The sequence below is a fragment of the Homalodisca vitripennis genome, chromosome 4 (genome assembly GCF_021130785.1).
Source record: "Homalodisca vitripennis isolate AUS2020 chromosome 4, UT_GWSS_2.1, whole genome shotgun sequence".
NCBI lineage: Eukaryota > Metazoa > Arthropoda > Insecta > Hemiptera > Cicadellidae > Homalodisca > Homalodisca vitripennis.
The window spans coordinates 157,835,367-157,851,569 of record NC_060210.1 but is presented as its reverse complement, the minus strand read 5'-3'; the positions used below and the strand labels follow the sequence as shown (position 1 = coordinate 157,851,569).

General features: G+C 35.9%; 1 protein-coding gene across 1 annotated transcript in view; it reads right to left on the bottom strand.

Annotated features, from left to right (window-relative positions):
• The window catches only part of LOC124360402, a 31,630-nt gene extending 18,622 nt beyond the window's left edge, over positions 1-13,008 (bottom strand). Inside the window, exon 1 of the mRNA XM_046814006.1 lies at positions 12,892-13,008. Within this exon, the coding sequence (XP_046669962.1) occupies positions 12,892-12,934 (43 nt within the window). The 5' untranslated portion in view covers positions 12,935-13,008. The remainder of the gene's footprint in view (positions 1-12,891) is intronic.
• Positions 13,009-16,203: the final 3,195 nt, after the last annotated feature.

Genomic DNA, 16,203 nt, shown 5'->3' with positions numbered 1-16,203 from the left:
CAGTTAGTTAAGCGGAAAGAGATACTAATTTTTAGTCCTCCAGCTTCTTTAATCTTTCATGCAAAATAGCAGACGTTTCTAATTTTCACACATATTTCTAAAAATTAATGCAGTTTTAATCATGCCATAATGTTTCGGTAACAATTTATATTTTTGTACATAGAAACAACTAGATTCACACCCTGGTGTTGTTTTATACGTGGTACAATTATCTTGAACATAAAGTACTTTATTCGTTCTCGCAATTAATTTGCGCAATCGTTCCCTTATATACGAGGTGTGATCAAAAAGTTCCAGGACTTTTTATATACTATGGGAATGCAATGTCTCAGAGCGATGCGGTTGGCAGCATTATATTCTCTGATTCAACAGTAACACAGCGATGTTTGCAGATCAATCATAACACCACTGAAAGTAACATTAGCACAGTTTGTTTGAGATTAGTTTTATTGAGTTTGGCTATTTTTTTGTTTAATGAAAATGAATGTGAAAGAAGAGCAACGTGTTTGTGTGAAACTGAACAAAATGTTTTCTGAAACGTTTTTGATGTTACTAGAGGCTTTTGTTGAAGAATGTCTAAGCCGATCATGCTGCCATCAGTGGTTCGACGTTTAAAGATGGCCGAACATCCACAGACGACGATGCTCGTTCCGAACACCCTTCAACGTCAATCAGTGATGACAATGTTGCTAAAGTGAACGCTCTCGTACGATTAGACCGTCGACTAACAATCCGTGAAATGGCAGAAGAGTGTAACATTTCATTTGGGTCATGTCAGGAAATTTTAACTGAAAAACTTCAAATGCGTCGTGTTGCAGAAAAGTTAGTGCCAAAACTGTTGGCTGAAGACCAAAAACAACACCGAATTCATGTTTCTGAGGAACTTCTTCAAAAGGCAAATGACGACGAAAGCTTCTTGGATCATGTCATTACGGGAGATGAGACATGGGGTTTTGGTTACGATGTGGAAACAAAAGCCCAATCATCACAATGGACATCAAAAGGCTCTCCAAGACCCAAGAAAGCACGTCAAGTCAATCAAATGTGAAGGTCATGCTTACGGTTTTCTTTGACTGTAAAGGTGTCGTCTACTTTGAATTCCTTCCACAAGGTCAAACAATTAATCTTTTGTTTATCTTGAAACCCTCAGAAAATTGCGTAATGCTGTGAGAGGAAAGAGACCTGAGCTGTGGCAAAGTGGTGATTGGGTCCTTCACCATGACAATGCTCCTGTTCACTCTGCATTAGTTATCCGTGACTTTTGTGTAAAAACGCAATGACTGTCATTCCTCAGCCCCCCTACTTACCTGACCTGGCTCCAGCAGACTTTTTTTCTCTTCCCGAAGCTCAAGAGACCCCTAAAGGACGAAGATTTCAAACAGTTGACGAAATTAAAGAAAAAACGACGGAGCTGCTAAACACCTTTACAAAAGAAGAGTTTTCTGGGGCCTTTGATCAGTGGAAACACCGGTGGGAAAATTGTGCAGCTTCCCAAGGGGAGTACTTTGAAGGAGACAAATTCGAATAACCTGTATGTTGTATGAATAAATGTATAAAAATTCAGTCCTGGAACTTTTTGATCACACCTCGTACTTCACTAAAAATATAGAGAGATATACTAAGAGAAAAGTCCAGCTGTGTGTACGTGGACGACGATTCGAGATCCGGTAACAAAGTAGATGTTACTTTCCATCGCATGTAGTTTTTATTTACAATGGACTGTATTTTAATACATTGTTGATTGAAGTATATATTGTAATTCATTTCACACTGAGTATAAATACTATCCAAAATATGTACTATTAAAAAGATAACATTTTTCTTTTCATAAAGGAGACAAATGTACTGACTTAAACATGATTTTGACATTAAAGAAAATATTTATCTTAACAAATTTCTCTTTTATACACTGCTCTTTCATAGAAAGTAGCCTCGAAACTAGAAACGAATATCAAGTTAGCCGTTTTTACGTATTTGCCCGACAAGCTCACGAACCAGTTATCCTGTCCTAGTGAGTATCTTACGAATCAAAATTCTGATGCTATCCGAAAACTGAGAGGCGTGTCAATAATTTGTTGGACAGCGGACAGCTGCTGCCGCGGTATCAGGCGACGGCATCTGCAGGCAGAGAACCGGTACCTTTCCGCGACCGGACCTCACTTAATGGAGTTGTCATGCGTGTTTGATTCTCCTGGTGTGCCTCATTTCGTTGTGTTCAGACTGTCAATCATAACACAATTCCTGCTGCAGTTGTTCAAATATAACTGCTAATAGCAAGCAAACCCTTATCGGCTTGATTGTAATAAGGCGGTGGTTTAATAAATACCAAAACCTAATAAGTCTACAAACAACATGACGTCTAACAGAACAAGGTCACGCCTGGCACGAACTGTTCACTGCGCGGTCAATATACATTTTAAGTACGAGTTACCGGGGATATTATGTTTCAATTGTAAGATACTACATTAGAAAGATGAAGTGTTGCAGGTCAGCAATCATTTATCATAAGCCATTAATCAATTGTGCCCTATGGTTCGGCCAATTATTTAGAATATTTCGTATCTTATAATTATAAATATACGTTTTTGTCACTGATGATTTTAGACTTTATATTTCATACGCTAAAATAGTTCAAAATATACAGAGAATATACGATTGCTTTACTTTATTCTGTAATGCAAATATTTACAACACAAATAAATAAGAATCTTCAAATTCCATATAGAAGATACACTTTCAAAATTGTTGGCGAATTAAACTCGGAGTGCGACTCATACGAATGCCAGAGCAGCTATGTAATTATATCCAATGATTGGAACTACACCTTCTTGGGATGTAATACCGGAGGGTTTTGTTTCAATTCTGTATAAATAGACATCCGGTATAACGTGGCAAGCCTGGGGGTACTACGATCTTACGTATTCACATATAACATCAAGGGGTTAGAGACATCGCTCTACATATCGACAGCTGGCATAACATGTCATCTCTAGGGCGTAATGCTGTCTTAATCATGTCCAAGGGTTGGAACTACACCTCCTTGGGATGTATTACCATAGGATTAGTGACAATGTTGTACGTATAGACGCTGGCAAAACATGTCATACCTGGGACATAACGATCAGGTCTTAGTCATATCCACATACTTAATTTGTATTATCAACTCCTTAACTAAGGCTATATAATGAGTGATCTAAAGGACGCTCACCGTGGCGTTAACGTGTTTATTTGTTTCTTTGATTTGTTGCATTATATGTATATATCATTATCATATGTTTGATATGAAATGTATCTACTGTAGGCGCACAAAATGGGTAGGGTAATATTACACTTGATAATAATTCATAACAATGAGAAAGTACAAACATTTAGAGGTTATATAATTAAGCATACGATTTGGCATAGTTAAGTGCTCCTTGTATAGCTACCCCCCAGCCAGTCATGTACTGGGAGTCTATAAATATACATGTTGGCAGGTTGTATTGAGTACTACTTGTACAGCCTATTCCCTAGCCAGACGTGTACTGGGATTCTATAAATGTACACACTGGTTGGTCTTATTAAGTACTGTTTGTATAGCCTACTACCGCATGACGTGTACTGGGAGTCTATAAATATACATGTTGGCAGGTTGTATTGAGTACTACTTGTACAGCCTATTCCCTAGCCAGACGTGTACTGGGATTCTATAAATGTACACACTGGTTGATCTTATTAAGTACTGTTTGTATAGCCTACTACCGCATGACGTGTACTGGGATTCTATGAATGTGCACACTAGCTGGTTGTATTAAGTATTATTTGTATAGCCTACCCCCGCCAGACATGTACCAGGATTCTATGAATGTGCACACTAGCTGGTTGTATTAAGTATTATTTGTATAGCCTACCCCCGCCAGACATGTACCAGGATTCTATAAATGTGCACACTAGCTGGTTGTATTAAGTACTATTTGTATAGCCTACCCCCGCCAGACGTGTACCAGGATTCTATAAATGTGCACACTAGCTGGTTGTATTAAGTACTATTTGCACGAGTATAGCCTACCCCCGCCAGACATGTACCAGGATTCTATAAATGTGCACACTAGCTGGTTGTATTAAGTACTATTTGTATAGCCTACCCCCGCCAGATGTGTACCAAGATTCTATAAATGTGCACACTAGCTGGTTGTATTAAGTATTATTTGTATAGCCTACCCCCGCCAGACATGTACCAGGATTCTATAAATGTGCACACTAGCTGGTTGTATTAAGTACTATTTGTATAGCCTACCCCCGCCAGATGTGTACCAAGATTCTATAAACGTGCACACTAGCTGGTTGTATTAAGTATTATTTGTATAGCCTACCCCCGGCCAGTCGTGTACTGGGAGTCTATAAATATGTACCTTGGTTGGTTGTATTGAAACTCCCCATGATTTGAGACAACCTTATCTCGCGCGTAGTGACAGGACTACGCCCACGTTAGCCTATTAGGCAACTTAAATATTTAGAAACGCAGATAAACTTGTCACTAATATAATATCAAATACATGTAAACTTCTGACTAGAACAAGTAAAACCAGAAGTGCAGATACTTGTAAATTAAAAGTGCATCTATACTATTGAGTATATCAAGTATAAATACATGAATAATTTACAAGTGAATTTGTCATATTAATATAGAATCTTTAAGAAGACGTGTTTAAACTTGTAGTCTAGTTGCCAGTTCGTAAAAGAAAACGAAGCCTAATAAACCTTTTCTATAAAATATTTAAAGAATCGATCGGATAAAAAGTAAGATCTACTGGACGGTTTGCCTGAGCTACCTCCAGACCAGAGCGCGCTGTTTACCACGAGAGATGCCCGTCACGTCACAGGAGAGGCTAGCGGCCGTTGTCACAACATCCGACTGCGATAAATCGTTCCCACACTAGAGAACTTACCGACGAATAGTTCACTTCTTTAACAGCCCTGTACACGAGATCAAGGCATGTTACTAAATGTTTGTTACCAATAATCGTGTAACAGGAGATTTCTCATGTTAGTAACCATGCGTTTGTTTGTTACCAATAATTGTGTAACAGGAGATTTCTCATGTTAGCAACCATGCGTTTGTTTGTTACCAATAATTGTGTAACAGGAGATTTCTCATGTTAGTAACCATGCGTTTGTTTGTTACCAATAATTGTGTAACAGGAGATTTCTCATGTTAGTAACCATGCATTTGTTTGTTACCAATAATTGTGTAATAGGAGATTTCTCATGTTAGTAACCATGCGTTTGTTTGTTACCAATAATTGTGTAACAGGAGATTTCTCATGTTAGTAACCATGCGTTTGTTTGTTACCAATAATTGTGTAACAGGAGATTTCTCATGTTAGTAACCATGCGTTTGTTTGTTACCAATAATTGTGTAACAGGAGATTTCTCATGTTAGTAACCATGCGTTTGTTTGTTACCAATAATTGTGTAACAGGAGATTTCTCATGTTAGTAACCATGCGTTTTTTTGTTACCAATAATTGTGTAACAGGAGATTTCTCATGTTAGTAACCATGCGTTTGTTTGTTACCAATAATTGTGTAACAGGAGATTTCTCATGTTAGTAACCATGCGTTTGTTTGTTACCAATAATTGTGTAACAGGAGATTTCTGATGTTAGTAACCATGCGTTTGGTTTGTTCTCATTATTACGTAGTCATATGGAAGAACACTTGGCAATCTACAGTCTACAGGTGCAGTCTACGCTATGTAAAACATTTTTTATTACCTGTTTTGTGCCATGTACAACATGATAATAAACTATGAAAGAATTGTGTGGATCTGAATTGAGCGCGATTTAACGAAAAACACTATTTTCATTTCAAAAGACAAGATACTGTTAGTACAATGAAGTATAATAGAGCAGCGAGCAAACATTTGTCGTGTAGAAAAAATAAAACACGATGTTGATAGTCCTGGCTCAATAGAGTCTACATGACTTCACAACCTAATTAATGTTTAAATCATCCGCATATTCTTCTGCTGCAGGACATATTCGTCAAAACAACTTGTGTAATTCCACAAGAAAGTACTTATACAACAACTTAACTTTTGTTGTGAAAACGCAAACCACTAGCAATTAACCGCAAAAACATACTCAAAAGAAGCCGAGAAGCGTGTTCGGAGGTTTTTATACCGACCTCTTCCAATAACCAATAACCTACGCCTTTAATTATCCTCCAACTATCCGATCACTAGGTCAGAGAGAACAAAAGTCAACTCTCGCTGTAAACCCGTTAATAAAGTAGACTACCAGATAAACCTGCAACTTATGTATCATCCTACATCCGCAGACCCTTTCTTGAAAAATTACATAATTTAATTTACCCGCAATTTGAAATCACTAATTAAATTCTAAAATATTTTCGTATATAATTTCTCGCATCAATATTTAGTAAATACATTTTAAATTTTATTTGCAGCAAATGGTACACTGCTGTACGAGTAGTATAATCGTGTCACAGTCCGGGCACAAAATGTATGCGCTTGACTGTTGCTAATGTTTTCTAAATAACTAAAAATATACATTTACAACTCACAGTTAAAATGATACATAATAATTAGTAGAGGGGAAGTGGTTTTCAATAATCACATGTAACATATTTGATCCACAAGCATTATAAACACAAAGTTATAGCTGCGAGAACAACCCCTTCGTCGTTCGCAGCCGATTGAGTTGGCGCGGCAATTGTTGGTACCCAACAATAATGTTATGTTGGTTAGGTACTACATTTAGCTAGATCGGTTAACAAGTTACCAGCTTGTGCTACGGGAGCCGATGGACTTTGAGTTGGCTACTTGGCTACTTGAAAACGTATTATGTAATCAAACTCCTTATGAGAAAATTGCCCTTTACGAGAGGGGGAGCCTGGGAGATCAGTTACGAGTTACGTTGCGTGAATTTCGTGCAGAGGGTTACATACGTTAGCTAACAGGCATGTTTCCTGACTTTTCACTGATTGTTACAACATATTATCTTGACGTGTGCAGACAGGCTTGATACCGCCGTGCTGCCCTACAGAGGCCCAACGCTTCGCTCAATTTCAAGCTATAGAATTTACATAGGTACTCTAATAACTCAGCTGTTTTATTATTGTTGGAAACATTCGGCTTTAGAAAGTTTCCTCGTTATTTTATTGTGTATAATTTAAAATAATTTAGCCTACCATTGTAATGTATAAACGAAGAATTTTAGTTTTATATGGGCTACTTCTCTTTTTCATCTGATAATATATTTGGTAGATTTTGTAAATAAAATCGCCCTATTGGAATTGTTCTCATGGTAGAGTTATAAAATGTATAGATTATAACATTTTCAAATTTGTTGTTACAAACAATTGTTTTGGATCTCAAACGGTTTTCAAGACGATGCTGATTACTCTACAGGTAAATCTCATAATAAAATTATCACCTACTGTCGATAGACATTCTGACACATGTTCAAACTTGGTACGAAAACTGATGTTATGTCGGCTAAGTTAGTTGGCCAGCTCGGTACGCCATTTCGTTTCAATATGGGGGCTGATCAAACTTTTGAAAAATTAAAAACTCCGTTATTCGTCGACTTATAGGACTTTTACAAATATCGTAGAATCCTGTATTTTAAATTAACCACATTAGCATTTCAGCTGTCACAAAATCTATCTACTACTTCCGACTGAGGCGGTAGGATTATTGTTCATCCCATAGTACTATAGCCCAAGCGTAGTAGTAACACAGATGGTACTTTGTAACGGGTAAAGTCACGGATCGGCAGATGGACGCACAGGCCTATGTAGCCGTAGCCTACCATGCGGGCAGAAGAGTTGCAGTTATAGACAACACAAGTCAAGTCTGCATGCGGGAGTGGCCGCCACAAAGTAATAATACGATCTTATACAAGTCCTTGACGGTTCCAAGTACAGCTGAGTGGCATCCTGACGTGCCCCGAGAGGGCGACCGCCGCGCTGGCCACAACACGACGAGATGGAGCCGCGACACGGGAACCTGTGCCAACCGAGGCTAAAATTACGTTCATTCAGAGGCGCTTTACAGATCTGCCAAAACACGCCTGAGTAAAATAAATCAGCCTGTAACAGCTGTTTCTCCATTATTGTTATGGTGCCAAAGTAAACGGTATTACAATGCGTTTGTTTAGGTATCCCAAACACTTGCTTCACGAGCCAAAATAATAAATTTGACGTGTCAAAATATTGTACAAACAAAATGAAGACGATTTGCACTCCTGTACATATGGACAAATTTACCGCATCTGTTTGTTGTTTCTAATGTCTTTCCGATTGTAGAAGTATATTTCAATACTAAGATGTCCTCGTTAATTGCATAGCACAGATGAACAGTCTTTACGGGAAGACATTCTTATTGGTGTATAATATACACATACACAATTATAGCAAAATTTTTGGTAATTTTATAAACAGTACTTTTTTTAACGAAATCCGTCAACGCATAATCGAGCATGACAACTTTAAAGGTGCGCTTGCACAAGCCGGGATCAACGAACAGCTGATGCATCTCAACTGTGACATGTCTGTTATAGTACTCTCGGCTTGTGCAAGCGGACCTTTAAATTGGTCGTGCTAGCTTATGCGTTGACGGATTTCGTTGAAGAAAGGTACCGTTAGAATGTTTGTCTAAAGTAGCTGTATCGTGAACATTTTGTTATTTGACTCTAGAAAATTTTAACATAGACCATTTTGTTACTATTAAAGCAAATCACATAATTATTTGTTGTAATCTATGTGCAAAGTTTGAAGTTTGTAACTTTGGTAGTTTTAGATATACTTGTTAATAAAAATTATAAAATGGCGGCTAATGGCTAAACAACGCATTTCTGAACCTATGTTTATAGTACATTATTTGTTTTAAATTATATCAGCCACAGAAGTTTGTGGCATCCTTTTTTGAACACCATGTATAAACAAATAAACATAGTTCACTTTGTACAAGTATATCACGTAAAACATGTATAGACACTGTTTTGTACTGTTGTGGAATAAACAATTAAAATTAAATAAAATTACCATACTATACCATTAATATACCATTTTGTAAATTGTTGTAATAGGTTTTGGATATACATTTTTCTTCCGAATTTTATCTTTTAATACGACACACTATTCACGCATGTTTTATAACCAATTTTACATTCATGGTAAACAAATTTTTCCACGTTCAAATCAAAGTTTGACAGGAATGTTAGATACTGAGATTTCGTAATACGAATTGGTAGATTTTCGTTAGTGTAAAAGTAAAAACTAAAAACATTATTTCAACAAAATATGAATACAACCATATGGTAATATTTGCGAATAAATACCATGTTATATATTGTCTGAACAATCTATGAGATAATCTTGTTACAATAACGTTTAGAGATAAAACACATAATTGTGAGTGGATTGGTTACACTTGAATAAACACTTCGGTTATTCTTATGTATTGTATATGACGATGTTAGGCGTTTGTTGGTTTATCCTGATTTGTTTCACCAAGATGCTCGTTCTTCTCATGCATACACGTACAGTTTTGGCATGCAACTGTTTGGTACTCGTACAAAGAGAGGATTATTAATTTTATTAATTATGATGAGCTCATTGTTAATATCCATTCTGCATGCCTGGTTTAGCCTGATATGATTCACCAAAACGTCCGTTCTTCTCGTGTATAAACGTACAGTTATGTCATGCAACTGTTTTTATTCGTACAAAGAGAGGACTATTAATATTATGATGAGCTCATTGTCAATATCCATTCTGCATGCCTGGTTTAGCCTGATATGATTCACCAAAACGTCCGTTCTTCTCGTGTATAAACGTACAGTTATGTCATGCAACTGTTGGTATTCGTACAAAGAGAGGACTATTAATATTATGATAAGCTAATTGTTAATCTCCAGTATGCATGTCTGGTTTATCCTGATACGATTCACCAAAACGTCCGTTCTTCTCGTGTATAAACGTACAGTTATGTCATGCAACTGTTGGTATTCGTACAAAGAAAGGACTATTAATATTATGATGAGCTCATTGTTAATCTCCAGTCTGCATGCCTGGTTTATTTTGATATGATTCACCAAAACGCCCGTTCTTCTCGTGTATAAACGTACAGTTATGTCATGCAACCGTTTTTATTCGTACAAAGAGAGGACTATTAATATTATGATGAGCTCATTGTCAATATCCATTCTGCATGCCTGGTTTAGCCTGATATGATTCACCAAAACGTCCGTTCTTCTCGTGTATAAACGTACAGTTATGTCATGCAACTGTTGGTATTCGTACAAAGAGAGGACTATTAATATTATGATAAGCTAATTGTTAATCTCCAGTATGCATGTCTGGTTTATCCTGATACGATTCACCAAAACGTCCGTTCTTCTCGTGTATAAACGTACAGTTATGTCATGCAACTGTTGGTATTCGTACAAAGAAAGGACTATTAATATTATGATGAGCTCATTGTTAATCTCCAGTCTGCATGCCTGGTTTATTTTGATATGATTCACCAAAACGTCCGTTCTTCTCGTGTATAAACGTACAGTTATGTCATGCAACTGTTTTTATTCGTACAAAGAGAGGACTATTAATATTATGATGAGCTCATTGTCAATATCCATTCTGCATGCCTGGTTTAGCCTGATATGATTCACCAAAACGTCCGTTCTTCTCGTGTATAAACGTACAGTTATGTCATGCAACTGTTGGTATTCGTACAAAGAGAGGACTATTAATATTATGATAAGCTAATTGTTAATCTCCAGTATGCATGTCTGGTTTATCCTGATACGATTCACCAAAACGTCCGTTCTTCTCGTGTATAAACGTACAGTTATGTCATGCAACTGTTGGTATTCGTACAAAGAAAGGACTATTAATATTATGATGAGCTCATTGTTAATCTCCAGTCTGCATGCCTGGTTTATTTTGATATGATTCACCAAAACGCCCGTTCTTCTCGTGTATAAACGTACAGTTATGTCATGCAACTGTTTTTATTCGTACAAAGAGAGGACTATTAATATTATGATGAGCTAATTGTTAATCTCCAGTCTGCATGCCTGGTTTATCCTGATATGATTCACCAAAACGTCCGTTCTTCTCGTGTATAAACGTACAGTTATGTCATGCAACTGTTGGTATCCGTACAAACAGAGGACTATTAATTATGATGAGCTCATTGTTAATCTCCAGTCTGCATGCCTGGTTTATCCTGATATGATTCACCAAAACGTCCGTTCTTCTCGTGTATAAACGTACAGTTATGTCATGCAACTGTTGGTATTCGTACAAAGAGGACTATTAATTATGATGAGCTAGTTGTTAATCTCCAGTCTGCATGCCTGGTTTATTTTGATATGATTCACCAAAACGTCCGTTCTTCTCGTGTATAAACGTACAGTTCTGGCATGCAACTGTTGGTACTCGTACAAAGAGAGGACTATTAATTATGATGAGCTAGTTGTTAATCTCCAGTCTGCATGCCTGGTTTATTTTGATATGATTCACCAAAACGTCCGTTCTTCTCGTGTATAAACGTACAGTTCTGGCATGCAACTGTTGGTACTCGTACAAAGAGAGGACTATTAATTATGATGAGCTAGTTGTTAATCTCCAGTCTGCATGCCTGGTTTATTTTGATATGATTCACCAAAACGTCCGTTCTTCTCGTGTATAAACGTACAGTTCTGGCATGCAACTGTTGGTACTCGTACAAAGAGAGGACTATTAATTATGATGAGCTAATTGTTAATCTCCATTCTGCGTGGAACGTAAGGCGACTGACCGCGGCCCTCTACAACAATCGATGCGAATACAAAACTTTGTAACCTTTTGAGCAGGGAAATATTGCATTATTTATCAGGAGAGAATACGAATAACCACATATGTAGCTAATTTGCAAACCATTTTTAAATACAACTTTAACATCAAAGAGTGACAAATTTTCTAGTGTCTGAGTAAAACAATATTCTAGCACTGCAAAACAATAGTTTTTATTCAGCTCTTAAACTACACCAACTACATATCAAAAACTTTATTAATAAAATTTATTGACAATTTATAAAAAAACTTATGTCATTCTACACATTGTGCATTTTGATAATGGTATATAGAGGATTTCTTAAAGAGTGAATGAAATTTTAAGTAACAACACTATTTTTTTCTTTTGATGTCCATTTAATGAGTTACTCAATTGAAAGTAGAAATCATTCGAAATAAAGTGATGCAATAAAAAATATACACTCCCAGTCATCTCATTTCATTAAATTTCTGCTACTTGATATAACGCATACAACACATTGTGTTATTCATGACACCACCGAATTGTGTTCATAGTCAGCGTATCACGAACTCCAAACCTATATTTGTCATGTTTTCTCATAAAACCTTCCAGTTTCGAATCGCATTAAACATGACAACAATCTGGCATTCTTACGGAATTTTCTTCTGTGTTTAATGGGATCCAATATCCTTTAAGGAATTTAGGATTAATTCATATTGTTCATAATTTAATAATTTTTCTAATTTTCAATATTAATTCAAATAAAAATATCAATTTTCGAATATAGACCTAACTTAGTAGACCCATCCATGCGACGGTACAAACATAACAGTGAGTTTATATTTCCTTCTTGAATCTTTGAATGAAATTGTTATTTAACTCTAATCAGGATCAGTTATTGAAATTCGCCACTTTTCATTTTTATTTCTCCACACACAAAATACACGAGTAAATAAATAATTTTGTATGTTTTACAAAGTTTGAAAATTAAAATTTGGAGTAATAAAAACACAAATAGAAAATCCTTATAAATGGTAGAACATGTTCACTGCCACGCACAATAACGTACAACGTACTTACTGACCAGCTATGAAGAAGAAAGGAGCGACAAGTGTGAGGGACAACATGCCGTGACACTGTACACACCGACTGACACTGCCTGACTGACTGAGCGCGCGCCGACTGAGGTGCCGGTACTGAGACGCTGCCCACCGCACACGCCTGCACGCTACTTATAGACAGATATAAAAGCATTGATAAAATCTGCTGCACGGCTCGCTGCTACTATCACAACATTATAACAACTGAGGATATTCGCAATAGCCACAACTACAAAATAACTAGACCTAATCGGTACCCTGTCATTGCCATATCACTTACATAATTGGGCTTAATAAGTCCATTCAGTGATTTATCATTGTTTTTATGCATTAATTAACGAATTAAATTATAAATAATGCAATTAGAGAACAATGCAAATTATACACCTAGTAACAAAAAAACTACGGTATCGTAAAAACTTTTTAGAATATAACTTCACATTTTTTTTTTTGTTTTTTGGTTATATAAGCTAAGCTATAATCTTGTGGTATTTCATACTGTAATCTTTAATAACTCGAAACATTCAAGAAGATTCTATTGCAAGACGCTTTGAATAATGCCACTTCCTTGCCGTAGGCTACCATGCTTTTTAAGACATTTTTACCCAACTTTGAAAAATAAACATAACGTACATATTTCGTACCAATTAAACAAGATGAAACTCTTTTCGTCATTTCATAACACTACATTAGATGGGAAGAAAATTAGTTAATAACAACCCTAATAAAATGCAGGAAAATTGACTGAATCAACACTTTTATAGATTAGTTTTTTCAATTCTGTTTAAATAAAATTTGTTGCCTTTACGCATTCATAATTTCAATATTTATTCCGTTTTATAACGTTTGTTTTATTAAATTTTAAAATATTCTAATACTAAAAGAATATATTGAAATCAATTTAGGATGTGCTTGTTCTATTTTTCCAGTGGAAATTTCTAATATGAAAGTTTTGAATAAACGGTACCCCAAAGAGCCAGCTGTACTAGGGGTCAGTTTGATATTTTAGTTCCTTAAGAACAATTTAAACCTCAGAGTTAATGGAGAAATATATACCTAATCAATAATACGTACCTGAAATTAATATTGCCTAATTTCTACACTGAACCAAAGCAATAGGATTATAGAGTGAACAGAGATTGGAAAGCAAACACATACATATATGTATTTTATTGTTTACAGATATAGAGAGAGGCATATTTAGAGGTCAAAGGGTCAAGGGCAGACTGCTGTCCGTGCGCTACGTCTTTCGTTTCGTTCTGTCAGGTCCTTCGATACTTCGTTGTATCGGTTTATTTTTCTACAATTTAAACTTATTTTGTGAGAAAATCGCCACAAATACGAATAAAGAACTCATAGTAAAAATATAATTACATAACAAAAGTTTTGGGATATAATATTTAAATGTTGATTTGTACTGTAAAACAAATACCGAAAGTACATAGATGTGAGCCAGGTGATCCGCAAAGTAGACAAATCTGTCTTATTTAAAGAATTTTATTAGTCGTAAAAATTACAATATGACATGTTTCTGTCATGCAAAAGTAATGATGTACGATTATGTTAAATTTTGCATGGGTATCAAAATTACAATATTATGTACCTAAATTTGTTCACTTCTGTTTCAGAATTATCAAAGGGCTTCCTTATATATTACACCATTCGTGCTTTCTCTGACTCCGCTTTGGAATCCTTCCACACTGGCAGTCCACGGTTTGTATTTCTGCCTTTTGTTCGAAACGAATGTATGAATCTTTGCTCCCAGCCCTCTTGTTGGAATACACCTGGAAATACAATATGTCTCGAGTATATAGAAACAGAGTAATGTCGACAGTCCTGACTCAATAAAGCCATCTGGGAGACTATACAATTGTACAGTCGTACAGTTCATTCTACAATAGTTTGCACAGACTCCTTTGTTGACTACATATGGCCTACATATTCCTCTAAAGGTTACCCAGTTTTAAATAAGAAAATGAGGATAGTTATAGCTCGTAAAAGTTTGATACAACACTTGTTTTTATGCCCTCAATATTAATATTTTTACTTGGATGATTACTTCGAAAATTACACGAGTAGTGTTTTCAGCAGAGCCCACGATTTTGTCGAAATATGGTATATAGCAGTTTTACTGTTTGCGTCTCTAATTAATATTACTGAAGGCTCTGAAGGTAGAGATGAACCAGCGCCGTTGGTATAAACTACTTAAAACACAATTGTCTGAGATAGGCCGAATTCTAGCCTTTGGTGTTCCAATGTTCAAGGGGTGAGTTAAAGACATTGTTAGAAAACACCATACTGCACTCCAGGCTATATCGTCATAAAAGGAGTAAAATTATGGTCATTAAGAACCATGAAATAACCAGCGAATTATGGCAATTATAGGCTATACTTACTCAAAATAGGTGATAAACATGGCAATTTTTTCCACAAATAGCATCACAATATAATCAGGGTTTATCTAATGGAGCAGTACATTAGTATGCCGTAGAGCACGTGTACTTCAGTATATAGAGCAGTAAAGAGACTGGGCAGCTACTGATATGACTTATAGCTATTTTATGGTCAGCCGTTAGCCAGGTGCACGTACCCATACAGCCAGTTGTGCACGCTCGAACTATATCTGGACACGACCTAATGCAGAGTCTGTACTTTATGTATTCTAATATAGCATGAGAGATAAACCACCAGTAATTCCTTGCCATGCTAATTTAACTCGATCTTACTTGTATCTTACACACACACAATTATATATATAATTTATATTAAATTATTTATATATATATATATATATATATATATATATATATATATAATATAGAATTTTTATAAGATCGGGTTGCGTTAGAAGTAACATAGGCTAATTTTTAGAACGTATGCGTTTTTACATTGCTCAATTGTAAGTTAACATGTTGTTACTATTAATTTATTTAATAAAAATACAGGGTGCCCCACGAGTAACCCGACAAACTTCTCAAGTGATTGGATCTCCTCCCATCAAAATAATGAAAAAAGTTCATATGAACATATGTCCGAAATCGCTTTGTTATAGCGAGCTACGACTAGCGAAAGATTTCGCCTGGTTTTCTGAGAAAGGGCGAAACTGATGTTTTTATGGCGTAATATTAGTTGTTAAATTTATTGGATTTTATGTAAAATGAACTGAAAAATGTAATAGAATACGTTCCAGAACTGTAAGACTACCCTATTTCTGAGATATCAGTCAAAATATGCAAAATTCGGTCTCGAAAACCCTACTTTGTTTATATTTGAAGTAAACTAACTTCATTAAATAG